The following is a 25,903-nucleotide window of genomic DNA, read 5'->3' as shown; positions in this document are numbered from 1 at the left end:
AATGTCATTGTGACAGATTAATGGCGACCAAGCTAAAAGCTAGTGCTCTAATCGTCCCAATTTCAATCTCTATTTGGTAGTAGAATCGTTCAACACTACTGGGTTTTAACTTTGGATTATTCTTTGTAAGCATTGTCAGTGTAAATCCATTTCACACTATTAAGATGCATGACACGTAAATTTTATTCAAATTTGGAATTCATTTTTAACAAATATAGCATGCACCTAAATAAATAAATAAAAATCTTTATGCTGATGGTGTAGATTAGATTAATCCTATTTTTAAGAAAGAGTTCTTTAGATACACTTGAAAAATCATGTAAAGTCTATCAAATTGTTTCTTTTGTTGCATTTATACAAATGGACCCCTACATGGAAAGAAAAATCCAGCCATTTCGCCACAATTGACAGCCAATTTTATGTCCGCCACTGCTTTTCAAATCAAGTTTGATGGCCAGTTAATTTTCTAACTTATTTATTTACAATGGTGCCTGCTGCATTAGTAAGATATATCTTGGGCTGTAAAATATCCAGGGTTCATGCCTTAGTTGATACAGGAGTAACCACTTTGCTAGTTGCCTGGACATGAGCCATCGGATGACTAGTCTGTAACTAAAACTTCGATACGTCATTAAAGGATTTTGACGGGAGTGTATATTTGAGGATGCTAACAACATCAAAACAACGTCATTGTGGAGGATAATTGTAATTCTACTAATGCTCCAAAGAATAAGTTAGACCCAAATTTTAAAAAAAAAAAAAAGTTGACCCAAATTGAATCTCTATATTGCAGTTCACCACCGGCTTTAAGAAAGAGTTCTCTAAATATAGTTCAATGGGTAAATGATACACAGCCCGTGGATTCATTCATTGTCACATGACTCTATTAATATTTACAAATATCCATATAAACTTTCTATGGTTTCATATAAAGTGAGCATTTGACGGAAAAATAACCTCTAAATATATTTATTTGAAATACCAGTATTACCTTTAGGGTAAATTTCAGAAACTTCCCCTGAGATTTTCCCTAATCACATCTAGCACCCCTTGATTTTGAGAAATCACACTTACAACCCTAGGTAGAATGAAGTGACATGCTGTCCTAATCAGTAGTGGAGAAATTACCATGCTACCCCCTATTATTAAGTATTTCTTGTGCAGGAAAATGCTGCAAAAAAAAAAAATTGAAGCTATATTAATTCAAAATTAAAAGAACATAATTGCTATCATCTTTGGCCCACAATTTGAGTGCCATTTTTGTTATATCAGGGCTTTTCCAAGTGGTTTTAACGAGGCTAAAGGCTCCCTGCAGTCCTTACTCTTCGTTTTTGAAGTAGTACAAGTACTCCGTGTCATCAAAATGTATGATAAGAAAACCTATTAATTATTGTATTTTTTTATGCATTTCATCTGGTGGAATATGCATTGCCATATACTAATCTTATAATATATAGCAAAGCATTGATGCACTAGTATAATCTTATAATATATAGCAATGCATTGATGCACTAGTTGCATGGAAAGACACGTTGATGCATTAGTTGTACTAACAAATATGAATAGTAGCACACTTTTTGGAATCTTAGTTTGGCTTAGACTTAGCTAAACATGTGACCATGGAAATGCACATCTGATTGGATTGTCACAAGTACCACACAAAACAGGTTCAACTTCCTCAGCTTTCTACTTTGAATTGCCTATGACTATGAAGGCTAAAACAGTTGGTAAACAATTATAGCATTGCATGTTGTACTTGGACTTCATCAATTTGATTTTGTAATCTCAATAAAATGTAGATAGCAATCAGTATTAGATTGATGCATCAGTTGCTGCAATTTGCCCAAAGAAAATCGATGGTGAATGAAATTGTTATCTTGTTTCCAAGCTACTTTATACATCTTAAGCACCAGAAGGTTGGAATGGTCCTGCCCAACGGTCCTCTACAGTATCAATGTTAAGAAGCTTCTTGTGCTTATTGCACTTACACCCCTTTAGCTTCTAAAATAATATCACATTATAGCTTTGTTTCTATTTTCATATTGTAAATTCAAAACTCATCTTCCAGCAGGGCAAAAGTGGAACAGAAAAATAGTATTTCTCCTATAAACAATTTTTAAATACAATTCTTATGCAAAAGGGCTGACAATGTGATGAAAGTTGTCATTCTAAGGGTGGTAAGTGTGATTTCTGAAAGTTATGGAGGGCTAGGTGTGATCGGAGAAAACCTCAGGGGAGGTTTCTGAAATTAACCCTTACCTTTATTTAAACATTAATTCAAACAATGACCAGACCATCTTACATAAAATTATAGGAGAATTATGTAGATAAATGCAAAATCTATAGAGGATTAAAATGGATATTCATACAAATCATACAAGAAATTAAGTATATATCATTATTTCGTCACATGCATTTTTGGAGCACTTCTGTCCAATCACTATAGCCATTGATGTTTTCTGTCTATTTATCATATCCCATGAAATCATAGGGCGTTATGGGGATATTTTGAAATCTAAGGGGAATCATGTGCCAATGAAAAACCAAGGGAGGTTATGTGTAATTTATGACAAGATCATGTAAAGTCTGTCACATTTTAATTGGACTGAAACTCTCCAATAATTTTCATTGTCAAAAAATGCCAATAAACTGTCACACTACTTTTAATTCTCTACGGTTCCGTGTGTTTGGTGAAGTGGACAATCATAAGACAAGCATTAATTTAAAGGAAAGAAACGTCTACCCATTTTTTAATGACCAATTCCATGTCTGTGCTGGATTTTCGAACATATTTACAAGGGTGCCTACAGCATTAGTAAGATGCAACTCAGAAGGTAAAAATAAACAATTTTCATGCCTTAGGAGCGACCACTATGATCTTTGTTGGTCTTTGTATTTGCAAGAAACCTATCACAATAGAGCTACGCGTGTAACTCCTCATTTATATTATCAATTTTGATAATCCATTTGCTTGTTAGCATTTCATTACAATTCTTATGTTAAATTTAACTTTTCAGGATTGTTTTTCTATTCGTATTGTTTCTTTGTTCATGTTAAGAAATTATTGTGCAGAATTTTATATTTGAATTCAATATTTTCTTTATCAAATTTGTCCAAATTTACATCATATGTATATTTATCGTGCACATGTTCATGTTGTTCATAAAATGCTTAACCTAGTTTAGATATTTATTCTGTTTGGTAATTATTATAAGGCGCATTCTTCTAGGACCTATTAATATTTTATTTTCATATATGATGAAATTATCAAATGGGAATAATTTGTATTGTTTCAGCCATTATTAACAGTTATGATTGCCCGAACAGGAAAAAGAATAATAGATTTTTGTAAAACTCAAAAGAATTTAAAAGACAAAGGATTTTTCAAGAATGAAAAGGTACTGCTATTCTCTTGCTCCACATTGGAACTTTAGCAAACCTAAATACCTAAGATCAGATAACTGCAGAAGTGTTAAGATTGAGGCAGGTGTGGAGCTACGTTGCCGAAAATTACCCTACCAGTTGTGAAGATTTTTAACAAGTTTTAATAGTTGCACTTCTTGAAATTAAAAGAGTGGGGGTAATATGTAAAACACACCTATTAATATTTAACAAAGAGAGTTTCAGATGATCAATTACTTATGTAACACTAGTAATTAAATAATAAAATTAACAATGAATTAGCTCTTATTTTGTAACACGACCAACGCGATGATCTAGTTTTTAGGAAAAAATCAAGGAACAAATAAAAGGTGAAAATATATATATTTACCCTTCCACCCCAACTATTAGGTACAAGAAGGAGTCCTTCCGTTGACCATTGAACAACTTTAGCATGGATTTTTTAGTCTTATAGCTTAGTTACTTTAGTCTTAAAAAAGTTTTCCAACGTTGCAATATTTCTGCTCCTAGTCAAGCGTCTAGGAAAAGGCAAGGAACCAAGAAAAGGAACTTCTTCTGATCTGTTAACTTGTGGTTTAAAAGAGGGTTGAATTGCTCCGGGTGTCTTAGAAGTTGGATAAGATCAAGGATGTGTCGAACTCAGTCAGGGCTAGCTAAATACGACAGGCGGACCGATATTAAGACTGTTGTGGATGATTTCTCTAGTGATTTGGGTAAAGATCTTGAAAGGATTAAAACGGCGATTGAAGCGCAACGGGTCTTCTGTCTCACACCATGTGCCACTCTCTGTCCCACTTTTTATTATGTTGCTATTTCTCCTACATAAATATCATGTTTTAGTTCTTTTTAGTTTTCTTAAGATCCAATAACTATTAATTGAGTTATACACAAAATTTAACATACTCAAAAAATCAAAATGCATAAAAAAATGAGATTTTTTATGAATTTTCTGCTGTATTTTTTAATTTTCTATTATATATTAATTTTTTGAAGCTGCTGTATTTATTTTTTACTCAATTAATAGTTATTGAATGTTAAGGAAACAAAAAAGAACTAAAACATGATATTTATGTAGGAGAAATAGCAATATAATAAAAAGTGGGACAGAGAGTGGCACAGGGTGTGGGACGAAGATCCGTTGCCCGATTGAAGAGTTCACATTTGCATATTTTTCTAACTTCGAAGATAACACCAAATAAAAAAAAAGTAATTTTGGCATATGTAGAGCTAAATCTATGATTTGCAGGCTCCAATTCCACGATTTGCTGAGGGAGAGAAGAGAAAAGGAAAAATGAAAAAAAAAAAAAAAAGAGAGAGAGAGAAGAAATGGAGAGAAACAGAGAGAGAAAAAAAAATTGGCTTAAACCTGCCTTAGTTATAGTCGCTTTTACTTTTGCCCTGATTGTTTGTTAAAAGAGTTTTTGGTTATTTTCAGGCCATAAGTGGTTGAAATTAGTGATTTCGATCATATTAGACCTCTTATACTTTTATGAGGAAAGTAAAATCAGCATTTTAAATTTAAGGAATGACAAAATTCCAATGGCGAATTGGAAGGTATATTTTGGACGATTTTCCTTCTATATATAAAGCATGAGGCATGGTTTTAGTGTTAAAATTTTTTATCATCTTTTATTTTTCCAAAAGTAAAGATTTACTATAGATAACTACTAAAATTCAATAACTTCCAATAATTTCTTTTTTATCTGTTATTTCTTTGGCCAAAAAAAAAAAGAATCATACTTCTTTTGTATTTTTGTTTGCAACAAAAAATATAAAAGTTATAATAACTTCCACTGGCATTAATAAATATAACTTAATTTTTTATTAATTTGCACACCATATGGCATGCTTTTTCCATTGATCTTTCTATATATAAAGCATGAGCCATGCAGGGGTGGAGCTAGAAAAAAATTCAATGGGGGCAAATTTAAAATGTTAAATTATGCTACTTTCAAATTTTAAATCCCTATCAAAATTCTTAATAAAGTTTTATCTATTTGTGAAGGTGAAATAACAAGAGAGCTAGCAATTTTTACAAATTTATATGTATTGAGAAAAAAAAAAAAAAAAAGACAGCAACTTTTCGAATGGATTTGTATGGTGAGAGCAAATTGGACAAGAGTGAGAAGAAGAATAAAGATAAAGCTGAATCTTTGGTGATTGGTTTTTATTTATATGTGAGAGGCGAAATGAGTTATTTATTATTTTTAATCAATCTTCTTGGAGTAGACAAAGTGATAAAAAAGAATAATATTACTTAAATATGTTTAAAAAGAAACTAAAATCTTGTTGAAGAGCAGTGGGGCAATATTCTCTAATTATAGGGGTAAAGGTATGAACTCGTATGTGTCAAATTCGAACCAGTGTTTGCAACATCTTCGAGCACCATAAAACTAAGCCTCAACCCCTATTAGATTATACTACAGCCCACACCATCCCATCACTTATCTCAATATTAGGGATTCATTCGATCAGCAATCTTACCCTTCAATTGTCAAACATAAAGGGCCGACACTAAATCCTAGAGATGGCAAAATGGGCAAATTGATGGGTATAAATGGAATTAGATTCATATCAAACCCGATCTCAAAACTAGAAAATCCATCCTGTCTAAAGGATGGGTAACCCATTGAAATTTGGGACAGATTGGTATCACCACTAAATCCTAACTCACGGGTTCAACCGATCAAGCTATGGAGACTACATCACTAAGGAATTCGGGCAACCTTGAATAAGCCTCTGAACAGAATCATCAGCCGATGCTGTGATACACATGCTTAGAACCTTAAGATTTGGTAAGAAAACCGTACTGGGGATCTCCAAAAGCACGAGTAATTTCAGAGAAACTAAGGATTCACACGTGAAAATTCTGGGACAATTTATTGAATGTGGTTGGGATGGATTACAGTGTCCGACCAATATTTCAAGTTCTCGAAATTTAGGACTCAGTGTCGCAGATATGATTGGGTCAATGAGTGGCAGAAAGTGAAACTCTGCGGCAGAAGGAGCCTAAAAAGACAGATTTTATGGACTTTGTGGACAGAGTGCTTCCTCTTTCTAAGAATTCATCTATTAAAGGGTGTCACCTCTTGTTTCTAGATGCCTATGATCCATTCCGTTTGAAAACTTGGATCACCGCTGCTCTAAGAGCTAATGCCCCGAGGCTTTGTATTTCATACGAAGGGAACTTAGTATTTCCCCGTTGGTTTTTCACATTTGATTCTCCGACGAGATTGAAACTCAAACTCTGCAAGTTTAAAATTCCAATGACCATATGTAATTCAAACCATCGAACTTTGGATATCCATGATATTGAATTCCAGAACGGTGACCCTTCTAGCCATATTTCTTACCTACTCTGTCATTGAAGAGTTTCTGTCATCAGATTGCTAATGGAGGAATGTGAATAAGCTTAAAATATAGACACCAATGCTTGCTAGGTTCGAGATGATAGGCTCCATCTTTGAACATCTGTGAATGTGCAAATGACGGAACAACTGACTGGAAAATAGAGATTTGTAGGGGCAACCTTGCAAATTTCAAATGTAGTGTTGATAAGTTCGCCAATATCTATTTTTCTGGCCTATCAAAAATTGTTGATGCATCTCTAGAGTGTTCGGAGCCTGAAATGAATGACAATATTAACCAAAGAAGCGCGACAGGTGTTCGAGCCTGTATGATCTTGACAAGATTCTCTGCTTTCATCAGCTTCCTGGAACTATCTACTGATCTGGTCCGGGTAAAGATTCTCCTTTATGCCAGTTTCTAAATCTCACCTCAAGCAAAATTGTTCATTTATAGTTCTTCAGAATTTAATTTTGCAATTACCTCTTGCTATTCCCTTTCATTATTCACGCAATTTGAGATTGTAGATAAGAATATAGAGGCAAGTAACAGGCTCAGTCTACGATTTATCATGACTCATGAGTTAAGACGTCTTGCCATTCTGATAAATGATTAGCTTCATGATGTACATGATCTTTGCTAAAAAATACCCCTATGCCTTTTTCTTGTGTTGTATCTTGACTGATGCTTATGGCTGCAAATAAGTCTAATCAAACCAAACATCAAACTATTCAAACTTCTTTGATTATTGTAAAAAGCTTGAAATTGTTTTTGAGCTTGCTTTATTTATTTATCAAGCTGATCTCAGATGAGGTTTTACCAAGGCAAGCTCAAGTAGGTTGCGTTTTCTTATCTACAAATTCTAATTTTTCATTTTTATACATTGAAAGTTGATGCTATTCAAGTTTGACTTGATTAGTTAGCGAACCAATTCTAAACAATCTCTTATTGAGCTAAAATAGTTTCAAGTATGGAGTAGGTTGGTTCACCTTTCAGCCCTTCTAATGCTAGCCTAATTGCCCGATCTCCTCAAGGTACTTGCTGGTGCGAATCCGCAATGTCCTCCTCTTTTCTTTTATGAGCTTGCCCACCTCAAAGTGTATTCAGCAAGCATTCCAATTGAGTGTGATGCAGCACTCATGAAGATGGCACCAGGTCTTGAATCACTTACATTTGCTGGGGTAAAATAAAGATTACCATTTCCACGCTCCTGAAAGTCCTTTTTTTTTTTTTTTTTTTCAGACTTCGTTAACTTTTGTGTTTATGTGCTTTGGTGGTTCCTTAATGTTTAACCTGTAGTCCTATTCATTGTCTTCCTTGTTTAACTTCATTAAACAGGAATTTTCGAGGCAAGCTGCTGATGACTACGATCAAATTCAATTGTTGCCTGGATATCTATCTTTCCTCGAGGTAATCAAACTGGTATATTCGTACATTCATAAGCCAACGGAGAGTACTTTGGTGAAATTTTTTCTGCGGAATGCTGTAAAGCTTAAGGAGCTGTTGATTTATTCACAGCATGAGGGGCATAAGGTGGATGAAGTTAGAGATCATCTGCTAATGTTTCTCCAATCCCATGATTGGAGAACTCTAAGAGCTCTAAGAGTCTAATTGCGAGGAGAACTCTAAGAGCCTTGTTTGAATTATGGGCCAATTCCAGTGATTGCAGGTTAATGAAAGTTGCTACTAGCCCACTGAACACTTGTCACCACAAGTAACTGGACAAATTAAAGGGAAATGAAAACTTTTCACCAAGATGACTAGAACAAAATTATGCATTCATTTTTCCATAACAATTAGGGGTATCAAGTGGGCCTTACGAGTTAGATTTTACGAAGTCCAAGTTTGGCTTATAAAAATAAAGTAGCACTTTCATGTTTTGGGACTCAGTATCTAGGCTCAATCTGTAAACTCATACTCAGTTCACCAAAATACAAGAGTTTTGGCCCAATTCGAACTTGGCCCAAATTCACAATTAATACATAATTTTAAAAATAATATACATATAATATTTATATTATTGTATCATAATATATATATGTTATAAACTATTTACATTATAATATATAATTATTAAATAACATACATCATTATGAATTAAAAAAAATAGCTATTTATGTACTTAATTGGTCAGGTCGAGCCGAGTTTTAATCGAATTGAGTCTCTTTAAACTCAAACTCGACTCACAATTTAATCGAGTCTTAACCTTAACCTAACCCTACAGCCCAATAATATGCAAGGCTCGACTCAAATTAATTCGGATCAAATAGGCTGAGTTTAGGTTGATCCAACCCATTAACAACCCTAATGGCAACCACTATTTTTCACTTTCTTTTGGGTATGAAAACAACCTACTTATATAAATAGTTGCCCAGCACTGAAGCCTTTATTCTTTTTTTTTTAATTCTCCTACTACTCTCTTAAAGCCAAGCACATTACCAACTAATTTGTATTTCTTAGACAAGATTATTTCATGCATTTTAGATTATTTTTTATTTTCATGATGGTTTTTCAATTATTTTTGGTAAAATAATTATATTCAAATACTCTATTTACTTAAAATTTTTCATAAAATAATTTAAGAAAATATTTATACATGTACAAGGCAAAAGAAGACATTCCGCAGAAACATTTTATGAAGAGTGCATAAAACAAGTATATTTGTTTATTTAAAATATTGTTTTTCTTAGGTACAATTTTCCAAGGAAATGTTTGTAAAAAGGTACAAAGAATGAGTAAAAAAAAAAATGAAAGACATAAAGAAAGGAAGAATGAAAGGTTGCAATTTTTATAAAATTCGTAAATAAGGCAAAAGGATTAAAAAAACACGTTATTAGCATTACATTGAGGACAATATGTTTACATTGATATTGATGCAGACATGCATCCATATGCACAAGTATTGGTGGCTTTTTCCTCTTTTATTTTAACTGTGTGCACATCTAAACAAGTATTGTTAGCCTTTTCTTTCGTATTAATGCTCAATAATTCTATCTTCTAAGTGAGATATAACCACCATGAAGGTTTGGTAAGGGCAACTTTCATGTGCAAAAAGTTACAAAATTATACAGCTTTTCCACCTTGAATGTCACGGAGTTGATCGTTTTACCAAAACTGTAGCTCCTGGGCTTGAATTATGTCATATCAAGTAATGACAGTTCCTTTCAAAGGGTTAATTCTTATACGCTGTCAATTGCTTCAGGCTTGCATTTATGTGGATATAGCAGCTAGATGAAACTCGTGTTCTAACACTAATTCCTATATGATAACGTTATCAATGAGTAATGTGAAGGCAAATAATTGACCTGAATCCGAGCCCTATAACTGGAGCATTTGCACTTGTTATGAATTGTAAACATACCCAAGTCCTTATCCTGCAGAAGCATATAAATAATGCAAAGAAATATTGGTCAAATTGGTTTCTGCCAGGTCTGTTTCTTTTCTTGTGATTGTGTGCATTGCAGAATACTTGATATCGTAGATGTGAGATTGTATGGCTGTGTGTGTAGATCAAAAGTGAGTACTTTGTAAGATTGAAAGTTGACTAGATTAAATATCTTTCTTTACTTCTTTTCCCTATGTCACTTCAAAATTGATTAATACATTCAATCCCAGGATCTACTCACAGCTAATAGAATTGCTGCACACAAAGGGCAATTATGCAACATCCCTATCATTCTGGTACGTTTCTTACTATTTTGATAACCATACATAATTTTCGTCAAAGGAATTAGTAATATCAATAAGGTGACATCTCCAAGTTCTGAATATGAGAGCACTAAAATGCCTTTCCTATCTCAATTGCTTTATCTGCACAGTTCCACAGTCAGCCTGGTCTGAGATGCATGAACTTCCCCTCCAATATGGAGTCGTAAAGCTACATACTGAATCAATTCTATCTTTTGAAAGATCCAAAGACACCATTTCTTATTTTTCATTTCTCAAGAGGATAAATATGGATAGCATTTATGATATACGATTATTGGAGTGTATTGGAAGAATTCATTTGTGGGAAAAATGTGGAACCTGTGTGCATGTTTGGAAGTAGTTCATGAACCTCGAACACTGTAACATCTATCTATATTAATGCCACAATACTCAATTTCTGAGACTCCATCTGATTACCGTTTGAGTTCCTAAATATGCGTACGTATGGTTTAGGGAGAGTACTTGTGAAAAGTCAGTTTGCGTTTTCCTTGTTACCAAATACATTGAATTAATATTGAGAACATTAACAGTGTCAATTGCAACTAAGCAGACCTTCCGTTTTCCCAACTAACTTACAAATATGGAATTCTAGCTTCCAACGAATTAAGGAATCAACCAACCTATTCCAGTTCTAATCCAAAATCCAAGTGATCTTAGCTAGTTCCAGTTCTAAGTTGAAAAATTGGAAGCATGGACAAGAAAAGAAGTCGAAGTACGGAATTATTGGACAGCAAAAAAGATAGAATCAGTGAACTTCCTGAAAGTGTTTTGAGTCACATCCTGTCCCGTTTGCCAACAGAGGATGCTGTTAGAACTAGTGTCTTATCAAGGAAATGGGAGTACAAATGGACTTCCATTCATAACTTAACCTTTGATGATAGAAAGAGATTTTGTTACTCGCCCAGGCGGAGGAAATGGAAGAGGACGAAGCAGCCTAAAAAGACAGATTTTATGAACTTTGTGGACAGAGTTCTTGCTCTTTCTAAGAATTCATCGATCAAGGAGTGTCACCTTTTGTTTCTAGACGTGTATGATCCATTTCGTATGAAAACTTGGATCACTGCTGCTCTAAGCTCTAATGTCCAGAGGCTTCTTATTTCATATGCAGCGGACTTGGTATTTCCTCGTTGGTTTTTCACATCTGATTCTCTGATGAAATTAGAACTCAAATTCTGCAAGATCAAAATTCCGATGAATATATCTCTCTCAAACCTTCGTATCTTGGATATCCATGATGTTGAATTTCAGAATGATGAATCCTTGCAATCCAGCCACCTGGTGTTTACCTTCCCTGTCCTTGAAGAGTTTCTGTCCTCGGGTTGCAAATGGTGGAATATGAAGCTTCTTAAAATAAATGCACCAAGGCTCGCTAGGTTCGAGATGACAGACTCCTCCTTTGAATGTGTAAATGATGGACCAAATGACTGCAAAATAGAGGTTTGTGGGGGCAACCTTGCAAAACTCAAATGTAGTGTTCACAAGTTTGCAAATTTCTTCTTTTCTAGCGCAACAATTGTTGATGCATCTCTTCATTATTCCGGGCCTTACCCGATTGATGATCTTAAGTTAAGGATGGAGACATCTTTTCGAGCCTGTATGATCTTGAGACAGCTCTCAGCTTTCATCAGATCCTTGGAATTATCTACTGATCTGGTCCAGGTTTGTTTAAGCAGCATGTTTTTTATACAATTGATCATAATCTGACTTTTTGCAATTAACTTTTGTTATTATCTTCATCATTCACACATTTTGAGATTGTGGATAAGACTACAGAGGCAAGCAACAAGCAACAGGCTCAGTCTACATGAACGTTAGATGTGTTAACTTTTAAGATGCCTTGCCATTTTGATAAATGCTTGGACTTTTAGATATACATATCTTGCTAAAGAATATCATGATGCCTTTTCCTTGTGTTGTATCTGGACTACTGGTAGCTTAACTAGCTATACTATTTTCTCAAGGTACTTTACCATAGAATAGCATGTCCTCTTCGGTTCTTCTATAAGCTTACCCACCTCAAAGTGTATTCAGCAAGAATGGCAATTGACTGTGATGCAGCTCTGATAGACTTTTTGAAGATGGCACCGGCACTTGAATCACTTCTATTTACTGGGGTAAGTTAATTAGTTTTTACCGTTTTGCAAGCCCCTGAAAGTTAAGTTAAAAGCCATAAATTGTATCACTCCATATACTGGGGTATGTATGATTTTTGTGCATGCTCTGTCAATTCCACCTGGTTGAGGCTGATTTTTTTTTTTACTTTTATGTTATTAATAAATTCACTTAACAGCAATATTCAAGCAAGGCTGCTGGCAACAATGATGGAATTGAATTGATGCCAGGGAATTTCTTATGTTGCCTCAAGGTAGTCAAATTAGAATATTCCTCCTATTCTATTAGACCAATGGAGAGTCGTTTGGCGAAGTTTTTACTGAGGAATGCAGCGGAGCTTAAGGAGTTCTTGATTTATCAACAGCATATGCGGCATGAGGCAGATCAAGTTAAAAACCAGCTTTTAAAGTGTTCTAGAGGCTCAAGCCATGTATTTATACTGTGCATTTGAAAGTTTTAGTGTCTATTTGCCCACAAAAGAATTCGGGACCTTCAATCAAAATATTGCCATTACAAGATGATAAAGGTCTTGCCTGAGAGATTTGCTAAACTTCGGGTTATCTTCTGGGGCCCATTATTTTTTTTGGTTTATACATCATCAGATTTTCATATTTACCTTCTTCAGTGATCTAGATGTATGTTCCTTACCAAGTATTTTTTTTATTTTTTGGGATAATATCAGAAACCTCCCCTGAGGTTTGTCTTAATATCATCTAGCACTCTTTTAAGGTTTTAAAAAAAATCACTTACCTCCCTCACTTTTGTTATTTGTTTAAAAAAAATTTTAAAAATTATAAACTATCCTTTCACTGGCTAAATAAAAATGTTCCTAAACCACTTTCACTTGAAGAAAAATCATCACCTCAAAAACAATCTTTTGTAGTACTACGACATCATAATGCTATACCCCATAAAAATATAAATTTGAAAAATAAAAAAGAAATTTGAAAAGAAATACACTTGCATCAATTTAACTCTATATGTTCAAAACTGATTTCTTATCAATTTATATTTTTTTCCAACATCTTCTCAACCATTAATCAAATCATTAAACTGTATCAATCATTATGAAAATCAATTCAAAATAAGCAAATAAATCATACTCCACTTAATCATAATCACAAAAAGTAAAAAATAAACAAAATTAAATTTATTATAATTTACAAATAAAATATTACATAGTCATCCAAAAAATGAGTAAGAGAGAATGATGGAGAAAAGAGAAAAAGAAGAAAGTAACTTTCATTTCTTTTTTTTAAAAATTTTTGAGCTCCATTTATTTGATATGTTGTAAATTATGTGTCAAGTGAAGATTAATATAGTCTCTTTATAATTACTAGGAAAGAAAAGTGATATTTCTAAAATCTTAAAAGTATCAAGTGATATTAAAAGAAACCTCAAGGGAGGTTTCTGATATTATACCTTATTTTTTACTGCTTTATGACGTCGTTTGTCTTACCTTTTGTCTCTGTCTCTTTTCATTTTTCTCTTTGCTGTTTTTTGAGTAATGGAATGCACTTTTTTGTCGCGACGGATCTTCTGTGTCAAAGCCTGTCTCACATCCTGTCTCATTCCTTAGGATCTCGTCAAGTGTTCCTTAATAAACCAAACTCTCAAACAACCCAACTCGGACCATATTAAATTAATTAATCGATTAATCGGACAGAAAACTTAAACCCATTCAATCTCTATAACCAAACCGATTAAAATAAAAACTCTTTAACCAAAATCACAATTTATCAAGAAAAAAAACCCTAAAACCAAACAACCTCTGTCCTCTCTCCATCATCTTCACCATTCTCTATAACCAAAACGATTAAAATAAAAACATAATCAATGCATATAAGTAGCTATGTAAGTAGCCATTTTGAGTAATCAAATTGAAGAAAAAAGATACAATGGCGAAGCAGGAGCAGCAGCAATGGAATGCCTGTCGTAATGGTAGTGGGGGAGCGATTGATAATAGCAGTTGTATCAGGTTACACAGGAGCAATGGCAATAGAAATAGCAATGGCAATGGCAAGAGTTTCTCCCTTTTCTTCCCCTCCTCATGTCTACCAAATTGGTTCAAATGTATGCAGACTGCAACAACATAGAGATCGCCCGCCGGTTGTTTGACAAATTGTCTGAACCAAACGTGTTCGCTTGGACTGCTATCATTTCGTTCTACTCGCGAAATGGGACTTTTAACGAGTGTGTATTCACTTACAAAGAAATAAAATTCAAGGGCGTGTTGCCTGATAATTCAAGGGCTTTGCCTATTCGGTATTTTCTCAAATGGAATCGAGGGATTTGGTATCATGGAATACAATGATTCGAGCCTTTGGAATGAATGGCTGCGGCCAAGCAGCTGTTAAACTCCTTGAAGAGGTGTGTAGTTCTGGTGTTAGTCCCAACTCTTTGACATTCTCTTCTGTGCTGCCAGCTTGCAGTCATTCTGGTCTTGTAAACGACGGTCTCAAGATTTTCGACAGGATGTGCACTGATTTTGGCTTCAAACCTCAGACAGGACACTTTACATGTCTTGTTGATTTACTAGCACGGACTGGTCAGCTTGATGATGCTGTTGACTTCATCAGAAAAATGCCTCACGGGCCTGATAAACATAGCTGGGGTTCTATACTTGCTGCCTTTCTAGAACAGCAAAGCATAAGAATTGGAGTCCTGGCTTCAGAGCATCTGGTCAATCTGGAGCCAGAAAATGCTGGACACTACGTGACATTGTCAAATTTATATGCTAAAGCTGGAAGGCCAGATGATGCTGTGAGAGTACGGAGGTTAATGGAAAGCAGAGGATTGGTCAAGCAATTTGGATATAGCAGTGTCAGTTTAGTGGCATCATTCAATTCTCAGAGGGTTTGTTCAAGGCATTATTTCCAGATTCGTACAATCATTTTTATCCAGAGGATTAGTACCTCATTCAGTTTGTTGAAGCTAACTCTCTTAAAAACATATCTAGTTGCTGGAACTTGCCCCATAATGAGGCTACATAAATTTCAATGGTACTGATGTTGTTTGGACTCTGGGAAGTCAAGCAGAGTAAGGAAAATTAAAAGTATATTAAACCAACAAGAAACGTCTTACAGATGCTCAAAATCAACACCAAAATTTTGTGTAAATATTAGGAAAATAATATCCTACCTTTAGTACAAACTTCTCCAAGTTGGGTGAAGCACTTATAAAAGAAATAAATCCAATCAAACTGTCATCTTTTGATGCACAAGCAACTAAGATGAACTGCTTCAAATTAGTTAGTTGAGGAAGATAATTAAGGATTCCTTCTTCCTGGGACTATCAAACAAGAAGTAAAAATCAAGCAAGCCAGGAACACCTGAGAAGTAAATTTACATAATACTCAAATGAAATTCTATCCAAAATTCCTATTAATAAGTTGAGTTAACCTCTGAAATAGCAAGCTTTGACGCATATAAACTAAGAAACTCTAGTTTCGCCAAGCAGCAGAAAATCCCAGAAATAACATTCCTGATTGAGTTACGGAACCACCCAGAGAGTGATACTTCCACAAGCATGGGGACATTCTGAAGAACCACACTATCTACTTCAGTAATTTTAAGAGAGACTAGACTTGTATCCCGGATAGTGATTGATTTTAATGTGAAACACTGGCATATCTCCAGAAATTTCAATGCAAGAGACGGACCACAAACTTCAAAATTTACCAAACTTGAACACTGATGCAACACTAGGCGCTCAAGGAATGGGCAATTGCGTATGAAGCATTCAAGAACATCCCCAGTCACTTTCAGACTTTTCAAGCTCAATGTTCGCAGGGACTTGAAGTCAGTCAGAGAACGAGGATGAATATCACCATAACCAGGTTGAGATTTCTGTGAAGCTTTCCCACTGCCGAAAACCAGGCATCATTCAATTCTCAGAGGGTTTGTTCAAGGCATTATTTCCAGATTCCTACAATTATTTTTATCCAAATTATTTCCTACAATCATTTTTATCCAAATTATTTTCAGTCAACATCCACTAGTATTGGAAATTAAGACGATTTCTTGTATGCATCAAGAATCCAGAGCAGCTCAACTAATATATCTCATCTTCGGAAGCGGAAGTATCCATTACCCAGTACAAATTTACACTAAAACTAAATATATTTCTACCATGAAACAACTGTGAATTTCAGCTCAACTAATATATCTCATCTTCTACAGTTTAGTCAAAAGAATGTTTATTAACAGAAATTTAAACAAAATTATCAAAATCAATTGAAGTATAAGCACAAAGTATTATTCCACTTAAAGGTCTAACTAATCCACGAATGCAATCCCACAGTCTCGTCCTCCATTTCTTCAGAAGCATCTTCATTCAATTTTCCCATTTTCAACAACTTGTTGATCAGAATCATCATTATTTTCAAGTTCTTGTGCCTACAAAAACGGACCCAAAGTTAGCAAATATATTGAATTATAATTGTAAATTATCAAACTAATATATATAAAATTAAATAATTAATCAAGGTTTTTTCTTACTTGGACAAAACTTATTGATGCATGTTGTTGTGCTATTGAACTTGAAGACATCAAATCATAGCCTTGGTAGAAGTTAGGGTCCAACGTCTGCCGAAAAAACAAGAAATAAAAGACCACACATACAAACAAACAGCTATAAACTTGCAAAACTATAATACTTGGAAAAAATTAAGATAAATAAGAAACAACATGCAACTAATGGTTGACATAATATCTACAAAAAACATACTATTCACTTACTTGTAATAATTGTGTCATGTTCTTAGTATTTTGCCTATTGCAGATGCCTTCTATTGGAATTCCAAATTTCTGATATAATTAAAGAGAGACAACCACAAATTAAAAAAATCATTGACAAAATATATCTTCGATGTAGTTTAGTCATCTAAGAACAAAATATTCAAATACAAATTTAGAATGAATTACATATCTACTATACTAAACAAGAGAAAAATGACGAATAACTAAACCTGTTGTGGTGGTAATTCTCGAACAAAACCTTGAATTGTAGAAGAATCCATCCTTGAATGAATAACATTATTTCCAGATTCCTACAATCATTTTTATCCAAATTATAAATAAAGATCCCAATACTATTTCCATGCTCATCATTCATCATAGAACTAAGGAACCAAAAAAAAAGTAATAAATTGTCAAAAGTAATAAAAAGTAATAAAAGTCAAACAATAAAATAGCATTGTTCACATAAACTAAATAAATTATCAAACCTGTAATCTTTTTGATGAGGACTTCTCTTTCACCTTGTACTTTCGTTTCTTTATAGCCATTTCTAGTGCACTTTTGGTCTCTTGCTTGACTTGTAAGTGACTATTTCTTTCACTTTGATGCCTTTTATTTTACTACAGTCGATTTCGGATGGATTAGTATCAACATCTTGATACACACTTTCCCTTTCTTCAATACACACTTCTTTCATTTTCTTTTTCCCTTGACAACATGCATCCATTTGCTCTAACATTTTCCAAAATCCATCTTTAGCAATTTTATAAGCTTCATCACATTCAGAAGCTTTTGTCATCAGCTGCATATATAGATAGGATAACTCTTTGTAATGAAAACTCAATTTTGCCTTTGACTCCATTTCCTGGCTACTTTCACTGGAAACACATACATTTCCTATTTTAGCTGCTTTAGTCCATCTCTTCAATATATATGCATCAGGAATTGTTACAATATTCAGAGTCATCAATATTTTTAGTGCATGTGAACACAAAAATCCAGCAAATTCAAATTTCTTACAACTACATGAAATTGAATTCTTGGACGAATCATAAGTTACGAGGTGATGGGAAGTCTTACCATATGGTGTAACTCGATAAATCACTTGATTTCCTAATTCACCATCTACTTCCCATTTACAATCAATTCCTTTGCATAACTCGTCCTTAAATTTTTCATAAACTTCATGTGTATATATACTCGCCGCATGCTGTAAAATCTTACAAGGGAATGTCACTGCCGGTGTACTTTGATTGCCTCTAAAATCTGCTACGGATTCATCATAGCGACGATCATCTAACAGCCTTTGGAAGTGTTCAAAAAATTCAAGTAAGTCATGTTTATAACTTACATACTTCTTTATAACACTGTTCATGGATTCACTTCGTTGGGTCGTGGTCATATCGGCACAGAATGTTTCTCTCCCATACACTAAAGCCCATTTCTCCTTTATATCAAACATTTTCTTCAACCACTTGTTGTCTTCCAGACCATACATTTTTAACATTTCACTCCATCCCTCTAAAAAATCATTCTCATTTTCATAGTCATATATGCAGTGACTAAAATTAGCAGCAAAATTTTGAAAATCTTTGAAGACATTAGCTAGATGAGTTGTTGCATTTTGATAGATATGCCATATACATAAGCGGTGATACGTTGTTGGCCATTGAGAAGCCAAAGCCGTTGCCATTCTTCCGTCTTGGTCTGTAAGAATAGTTTTTGGTATTTTTCCCATCATGGCCTTAGCAAATGTGTCAAACAGCCATTCAAATGTTCCAATTGTCTCATCATATAATAAAGCACCTCCAAAAACTATAGTTTGTTTATGATGATTTACACCAACGAATAATGCAATTGGCCTCCCATCTTTGTGTTTTCTATAAGTTGTATCGAAACATACCACATCACCAAAATGAGCAAAATCCGTTCTCATCTTTGCATCAGCCCAAAATGTGTTAGTTATCAAGTCATCTTCATCTACTTGAATGGCATAATAAAAATTTGGGTCCTCTAATTGCATCCTTTGTAAGTACTCTAAGACTCCTCCTGTGTCACCTTGCATCATTGGTATGGATCTTTTCGATCGTAAGTAGTTTTTTAAATCATCTCAAATGAATCCAAGATTTTCTCGTCCACCAACTTGTTTCGACATCAGTTCAATTGATTGTTTTGGTGCAATTCCACAACTTCGGGCCATATCTATTTCAACTTCATGTGCCATTGTCATGTGTCTATGAGATCTAAATAAATGGGTTTTGCTCGGAGTTGATAGCTCATGATTATGTTGTGCAACAAATTGCACAACACGGTATTTTCCAGCTTGTCTACAACTAATTTTCATCCTTGCACCACAATCACATCTTGTTTCTGGACACGGATACTTAACAATCATATTGCGTTTGTCTTTTGGCCTTTTTCCTTCACGGGAGCAGCAAAAAACCCTGTCCAACATCATATCACTATTTTTGTATTTATGTCCCTTACTCAATCGAGTTCCAAACCCAGATGCTTTGGCATATTTTTGGTAAAAATTTCTAGCTGCTACTTCAGTATCAAATTCCATGCCAAGTTTCGGGACCAAGTCATCTGGTATAGCCAAAGGAAGAAAAATTTGATTTCCTTGATTGCCATCAGTAATATAAAGAGGTACGGCATTATCATTTATCTCCTGCCAGTCAACATCTTCAAAGTCCAATTTACGACATGATTGGATTTCATCAGTCGGCAAATTATTCTCCATATCTTTCCAATCACAAAGGCGTAAAGCAACATAAGAAATCTATACCCCAAATGAAATATGCAAAATTCTATTTAACACTTGAAAAATATGGATCGTACAAATATAAGGATCTTGAAATTCCTAATTATGAACCAACAAATGGAAGCTCTTTTTTTCTGTGTAATTTAGTAATTCACAAATAATTTTTAAGAAAAGAAATGGTTGATCATATTAAACTAAGAGCTCTATCATATTGTTCATGTACAGATCCACAAAATTTCTCAAACTGGAATAAAACCAATACTATTCCTCCATCAATTTCAGCAAAGGAAGAACATTACAGCCCTATTTGCATGAATACAAATTCCAAGAAAAAAGTTGCCATGTTTGTTCCTAAACAACAGCTAGGAATAAAAAGAAAAAATGTCACAATGCAAAGATCCAAGAAAAAGTGGAGAAAATTTTGAACAAAACCAACATATTCACAACTGCTATGTTCTTTTTATATTTTGACATCTACTCCTGAGGTTACATAACCTTTGTAATTTTTGAGAATAATGCAGCCACAGGAAAAAGGGAAATCAAAAACACAAAAAGTAAAAAAAAAAAATCCCAATAGGGCAGCTGTGTCAGGTTACTGGAAGGCCACTTGGAATGGACAAGTCTATGTACAGTGGATCTAAATATGTTGGGGTCAAGAAAGCACTTGTTTTCTACCAGGGCAGACCTCCAAAGGGTATTAAGACTGATTGGATCATTTTGAATATCGCTTGAGTGAATCAAGATCTCAACCTAACAAGCAAAATGATTCCATGAGGGTAACCTAACAATTATGCAATGTAGTTAGATGTAGTGGTATCATTAATTATGTGGTCTTGGCTTTTCTTCAAGGTGCTTAATTGCAATTGTAATCGATAGTTAAGCCCTTCAAAAACCGAAGTTAAAGTCATTGTCTTGTAACATTAGATCATTTTTACATGAATTTTCACTATTCTACTAAAATTCAACAACATTTCTCTTTTGTATTTCAATTCAGAAGGAAAATTCAACAGAAAATCTAGGCAACCGTTTATCAGTATATTTAAACACATAAGTTTGCATAGAAATCAGACAAAATGTAGAAATACTGAACGAATAGATACTTCAAAAAAGTGTGGAATATGGATGCACAGGAAAATCATAGACCAAACAGATAGTACACAAATTGCCTTCAGATTTGCTAAACTATGAAGAGAGCAATAACAATTTCCAACCTTGCCTTTTTGTATGTTTGTTGCAGCCGGAATTATTGACTGGGTTCTTTGCAGAATTTATAAGAAGAAAAATTTTGGAAAAGCCCTTGATATCAAAGTTGAAGATCAAAGTACCGAGACTGTGACAACGGCTGATGCGGCTAGTTGTGAACCACAGCAAACACAGTTGTCGAAATTCCCAAGGATTTGCTCGCTATCTCATCTATGGGAAATGGAGTGCACGGGCACAATTTCACAGCTATTCGGAGACAATTCTTATAATGCAGTCTGCGATAATCAAAACATAGTTAACAGCAATGGAAATCATGTTTCAAGACAATTAGGAGAAGTCCTACATCAGTTCCAGGGAAATCATGTTTCAAGACAATTAGGAGAAGTCCCACAACTATTTACGTGTGCTTTCGTGAAGCATACTACTAAAGCATAAAAGCCAAAAACTAAAGCATAGAAGCATATTACTCACAATGCGGGAGTGTTTGTGGGCGTCAGTTGTAAATTGCGCAACGGATCATCAAGGTATTTGTTTGAATGGTAAAGATGATGAAGAGAGGACAGAGGTTGTTTGGTTTTAGGGTTTTTTTTCTTGATAAATTGTGATTTTGGTTAAAGAGTTTTTATTTTAATCGGTTTGGTTATAGAGATTGAATGGGTTTAAGTTTTCTGTCCGATTAATCGATTAATTAATTTAATATGGTCCGAGTTGGGTTGTTTGAGAGTTTGGTTTATTAAGGGACACTTGACGAGATCCTAAAGAGTGGGACAGGATGTGAGATAGGGTTTGGTACAGAAGATCCGTTGCACTTTTTTTTCCATGCTAAGTGTTGATAAGATACTAATCAGTAACAAACGTCCATGAAGTTATTGGATAATTTCTTTTCTGGTTCAAACATAATCTCTGATCTTGGACCAAGCAACTTTTTGGGCCCAAATTTACTGGTCCAAAATGGTTACCCCAAGTTACAAAGTAACCCATGAACCCAAGTTCTTAACCATTTCTTTCTTTTACATTCTCTTCACCTTTAAACCTTTGCATCGTCACAAACACTTGCATTTCCTTGCATAGTTGGAATCATAACACGCTGGTTTCAACACTTTCTTGCATAATAGTAAGATTGCAAATAGATCGAACAGTTCGAATCCAAACTCTACTCGAGCTCAGTTAACATCGAGGTCGAGCTCAAAGATACTCAATCCGTTAGCTTGCGAGCCAACTCGATTATATATTTTTTATTTTTTATTTTAATAGTAAAATTACATATATATATTCCTAATGTTTTATTATTTGATAAGAAAATTTATTTTTAATTTTTTAAAAATAAAATAATTATTTTTATTTTTTTTAAACTCGAGCTCAAGTTCGATCTTGACTCGATCTTTACATTGAGAGCTCGTCAAATTTGGATTTGAGTTCGAGGTTAATAAAATTAAGTCGAGACTCAATACAATTAGATCAAAATTCGACTCAATTCGACTTGTTTGCAACTCTGATAATCAGAAGCATAACCCGTTTGTCTGAGGCTCACTCTGTTCAGAGATCACACGAGATTCACTCTGATACCAACTATCACGATCCAAGTTTAAGAGCTAGCCTAAGTAACTTTTTCAACCGAAATTCACTGGCCTAAAATGGTTAACCCAATTACAAAGCAACTCATAAGCCTAAGTTCTTAAACCATTCCTTACTTTTTGCAATTTTTCCAACCTAAGTTCTTAAACTATTCCTTTCTTTTGCAATTTTTCCAACGTGGGATGCTACGTTACGGAGAAAAAGGAGAAAAGAGAAATGAATGGTTTGAACGTCGAAGTAAGAACCTCAGGGATATCCCTGCCAATCAAGTCTTAAGAAACAATTGCTGGTAATTTTACATCAAAAATAGTAATCGTCAATAATATTCGGGAATTTAATGGTGAAAATTAATCAACAGAATGTTCATGTACAAAATGGTTTTGAAACTATATAGCTTCTTACCTTTGCTGTAATGAAATACACTTGCATTCAAATGCTCCGAACAGGCTGTCCGTTAACTAGGATACCTATTGGATTGGATGAGGTACATTTCCATTCAAAGGCTCCATATAGGCTGTCAACTAGGATTAGATACCTATTAGATTGGCTGAGGATCGGAGCTGAAAAGGTTGAGGATGATCCATGTGAAAGCATATATTTTATGTAAATAGTTGATAGGTTGCAATTTTATTATTTATTTTATTATTAATTTTTCCTATTACCTGACCTGATGTGAATTAATTATTAGATTCTACTCCCTTTTCGTAATTTGCATTTATTTCAGGGAGTAGAACGAAAATACCACAACCAATGCCAATTTAGCAATCATCAGGAAAGAGTTCAAGTAGCAGGGGCATTTTTGGAATATCAAGTCGTGACCCCTCTCTGGTAATTTGCGGAAAACAGCATAAAAGAAGGAAAAGGAACGCAGGGCAGATGGGGGCTTCTTCCTCTCTGGAAGGAGAGCCGCCGCACAGTGGATCAGAGGCTACTAGATACGAAGTAGAAATTGCAGAGGAAAAGGAATAGCTTTAGCTTAGTTTTTGATTCTTGTCTCCTTTAGCTTCACTGTGACTTTTCTTCTTAGCTTTTAGTTGCTTTTCTCCACGCATGTCAGGAGGAATGAAGCATCAGCCTTTGACTTTTCCTTTGTAACTTTTGGTTGCTTTTCTTCCTCCGTATGTGTAGACAAGCTCTTGTTTCAATTTTACGTGGGCTCTGTTCACCAAGAATGAACTAATTTCCTTTGTCTAGTCAAGGAACAACGGATGCTTTGGGTCGCCTAAAATTGTGAAATTGATTTAATTTCATCTTTTTCTTTTATTTATTGGTATTCGCATATTCCTTGATTGTAGTGCTTATGATTATTTAATTAATTGATTGTCTTGGATCCAGATAATTAGTTAATTTGATAATCTATTGTCAATTAGGGTGTTAAATCCGTAATTATTTAATTGCCCTGAAATAGTGACAGCTGGCATGATTGGATTTGTGTCAGGGGAATACGCGAGCTAATTTAAAATAACCCTGGTAGTGCGTTATTTGGTTAGAATAAGGCTCCTCTAATACGTAAGGCAATTGGAAAATTAAATCTTATGAGCGTACCTAGGATTATTTCTCAATTAGAGCTGTGATTAACGGGCGTACCTTAATCACCGACACAGTAAGAAGGGGTTGACTGTCATCGCTTGTTTGACAGTTATAACCTATTTATTAGTAAATAATTGGAATTGGCTTTGCATCGATGATCAATTAGGTGAACCATTGATGAAGTTATTTCTTGGCTAGATCCTTAATTATCACTCATTTGATTTTAGTAAATTGTCATTTAATTTCTAGTTGGCTATTTTATTTTTATTATTTAGTAAATTGTCACCCCTGATATAAAAACACCTCCCTTGTCACTGTGAATTTGAAAAGAAACAATTACTCCCAATCCCTGTGGATTCGACCCTGCTCACCGCTATCTACAGAAATTACTTTTAGTTTGAGCAGGTTTTTATTATTACACAGGTTTCGACAACCTGTCAATTTTTGGCGCCATTGCCGGGGACTGGTGTCAAATTAATTTGTTTCCTTTTAAGTTCATCTTGTTTTCATTTATTATTATTTTTTTCTCTTATTTTTTTATATAGTTTATGGCTGCTAACTTTCCATATTTTGATGATAGATTAGACTTTATTGCTGAATAGGGTTATGAGACTCATGTTTTTTCTAATGATCAATGGGCTGTTACAAATTGTGAAACTTATTTTGCCTCAAGTTATTCAACGGACACATGTCCCGCATTTCAAGATCATCTAAGTGTTCCAATTGATACTTTTGGAGATTTTTCACCTCGATTTCAAACGTGGTATGACCCTTATCCAAACAGGTATGATCAAAGATGGTGGGATAATTCCAATTTTAATTATGCGACCGGGCCAATGAATTTTCAACAGCAAGAGTCTCAGCAATCACCCTCCGTATCAGGTATGTCTCTTGAAGAAATGATGGAATTACTAACTGCTAATTCGTATCGATCTCAACAGGAGTTACAAGCGATGGCGGATCAAATGAATCAATTGACATCCAGGATAGCGCGATTAGCTTCTCACCTTAAAGAATTGCCCTCACAAACCAATATCAACCTTGAAGAAGATGAGAGTGCAGCTATCCGGCCAAATGCCATGGAACTTCAAGAGTTTCAAGGTAATAGATCTAAAGATGCAGTTGAAAAGGAAAGTGAAGTGCAAGAAATGAGACCCCAATAACAATTCGTCCAAGTGAATGAATCTAGTGTACAATCTCCAAATGCGGTGATATCATCTCCATTCCTTAATCAATATTTTCCTGACTCCTATTCTTCAACTCCTGTTACTGAAATTGATTTTATTATACCAGAAAATTTGAAATTTCATGACAGAAATAAGTTAAGAGTAGAGATGGCAAAATATCTTGAACCGATAAATGCGTGTGATGGAGGAGTGAGTGGAGAATGCAAATTATCGTTGACTTGTTTGGCGCCATTTACTAGTCCATGGAAGCCCGTAACTCGTGTGCTCAAGAATTACTCTATTTACGAGGGCTATCAGGACTATATAGAGGATGAAGCATTAAAACGAGCCACAAGATT

At 34.5% G+C, this 25,903-nt stretch overlaps 5 protein-coding genes across 5 annotated transcripts; 3 read left to right on the top strand and 2 right to left on the bottom strand.

Moving 5' to 3' along the window:
• Window positions 1–11,145: 11,145 nt before the first annotated feature.
• LOC113687316 (F-box/FBD/LRR-repeat protein At3g14710-like) lies at window positions 11,146–13,018 on the top strand. The gene is made up of 3 exons (XM_027204953.1): window positions 11,146–12,114; window positions 12,417–12,569; window positions 12,746–13,018. The coding sequence occupies exons 1-3, from the start codon at window positions 11,146–11,148 to the stop codon at window positions 13,016–13,018; spliced, it is 1,395 nt and encodes a 464-aa protein (XP_027060754.1).
• A 1,859-nt stretch (window positions 13,019–14,877) lies between these two features.
• Window positions 14,878–16,421, top strand: LOC140007003 (pentatricopeptide repeat-containing protein At5g39350-like). Its single transcript, XM_072049677.1, has 2 exons — window positions 14,878–15,423; window positions 16,275–16,421. The coding sequence occupies exons 1-2, from the start codon at window positions 14,878–14,880 to the stop codon at window positions 16,419–16,421; spliced, it is 693 nt and encodes a 230-aa protein (XP_071905778.1).
• Window positions 16,422–17,856: 1,435 nt separating this feature from the next.
• LOC113687315 (protein FAR-RED IMPAIRED RESPONSE 1-like) lies at window positions 17,857–19,374 on the bottom strand. Its single transcript, XM_027204952.1, has one exon. It carries the CDS (start codon window positions 19,372–19,374, stop codon window positions 17,857–17,859), a length of 1,518 nt encoding a protein of 505 aa, XP_027060753.1.
• A 42-nt stretch (window positions 19,375–19,416) lies between these two features.
• Window positions 19,417–20,049, bottom strand: LOC140007002 (protein FAR1-RELATED SEQUENCE 5-like). Its single transcript, XM_072049676.1, has one exon. It carries the CDS (start codon window positions 20,047–20,049, stop codon window positions 19,417–19,419), a length of 633 nt encoding a protein of 210 aa, XP_071905777.1.
• Window positions 20,050–20,682: 633 nt separating this feature from the next.
• On the top strand, window positions 20,683–21,708 carry LOC113687314 (NAC domain-containing protein 2-like). The gene is made up of 2 exons (XM_072049675.1): window positions 20,683–20,764; window positions 21,308–21,708. The coding sequence occupies exons 1-2, from the start codon at window positions 20,683–20,685 to the stop codon at window positions 21,706–21,708; spliced, it is 483 nt and encodes a 160-aa protein (XP_071905776.1).
• The last annotated feature ends 4,195 nt before the right edge of the window (window positions 21,709–25,903 follow it).

The sequence above is a fragment of the Coffea arabica genome, chromosome 5e (genome assembly GCF_036785885.1).
Source record: "Coffea arabica cultivar ET-39 chromosome 5e, Coffea Arabica ET-39 HiFi, whole genome shotgun sequence".
NCBI classification, from domain to species: Eukaryota; Viridiplantae; Streptophyta; class Magnoliopsida; order Gentianales; family Rubiaceae; genus Coffea; species Coffea arabica.
The sequence above is the reverse complement of the archived record's forward strand: the minus strand, read 5'-3'. Positions and strand labels throughout refer to the sequence as shown.

What these genes read in the sequence shown, in the direction of transcription:
- LOC113687316 (XM_027204953.1), top strand. Translation starts at nt 11,146, where the DNA reads ATGGACAAGAAAAGAAGTCGAAGTACGGAATTATTGGACAGCAAAAAA. An exon ending in TATCTACTGATCTGGTCCAG is followed by an intron (nt 12,115 to 12,416) that starts GTTTGTTTAAGC and finishes TATTTTCTCAAG; the next exon opens with GTACTTTACCATAGAATAGC. An exon ending in AATCACTTCTATTTACTGGG is followed by an intron (nt 12,570 to 12,745) that starts GTAAGTTAATTA and finishes TTCACTTAACAG; the next exon opens with CAATATTCAAGCAAGGCTGC.
- LOC140007003 (XM_072049677.1), top strand. Translation starts at nt 14,878, where the DNA reads ATGATTCGAGCCTTTGGAATGAATGGCTGCGGCCAAGCAGCTGTTAAA. An exon ending in CATCATTCAATTCTCAGAGG is followed by an intron (nt 15,424 to 16,274) that starts GTTTGTTCAAGG and finishes ATGCAACACTAG; the next exon opens with GCGCTCAAGGAATGGGCAAT.
- LOC113687315 (XM_027204952.1), bottom strand. Translation starts at nt 19,374, where the DNA reads ATGATGCAAGGTGACACAGGAGGAGTCTTAGAGTACTTACAAAGGATG.
- LOC140007002 (XM_072049676.1), bottom strand. Translation starts at nt 20,049, where the DNA reads ATGGAGAATAATTTGCCGACTGATGAAATCCAATCATGTCGTAAATTG.
- LOC113687314 (XM_072049675.1), top strand. Translation starts at nt 20,683, where the DNA reads ATGGACAAGTCTATGTACAGTGGATCTAAATATGTTGGGGTCAAGAAA. An exon ending in CCAGGGCAGACCTCCAAAGG is followed by an intron (nt 20,765 to 21,307) that starts GTATTAAGACTG and finishes TGTTTGTTGCAG; the next exon opens with CCGGAATTATTGACTGGGTT.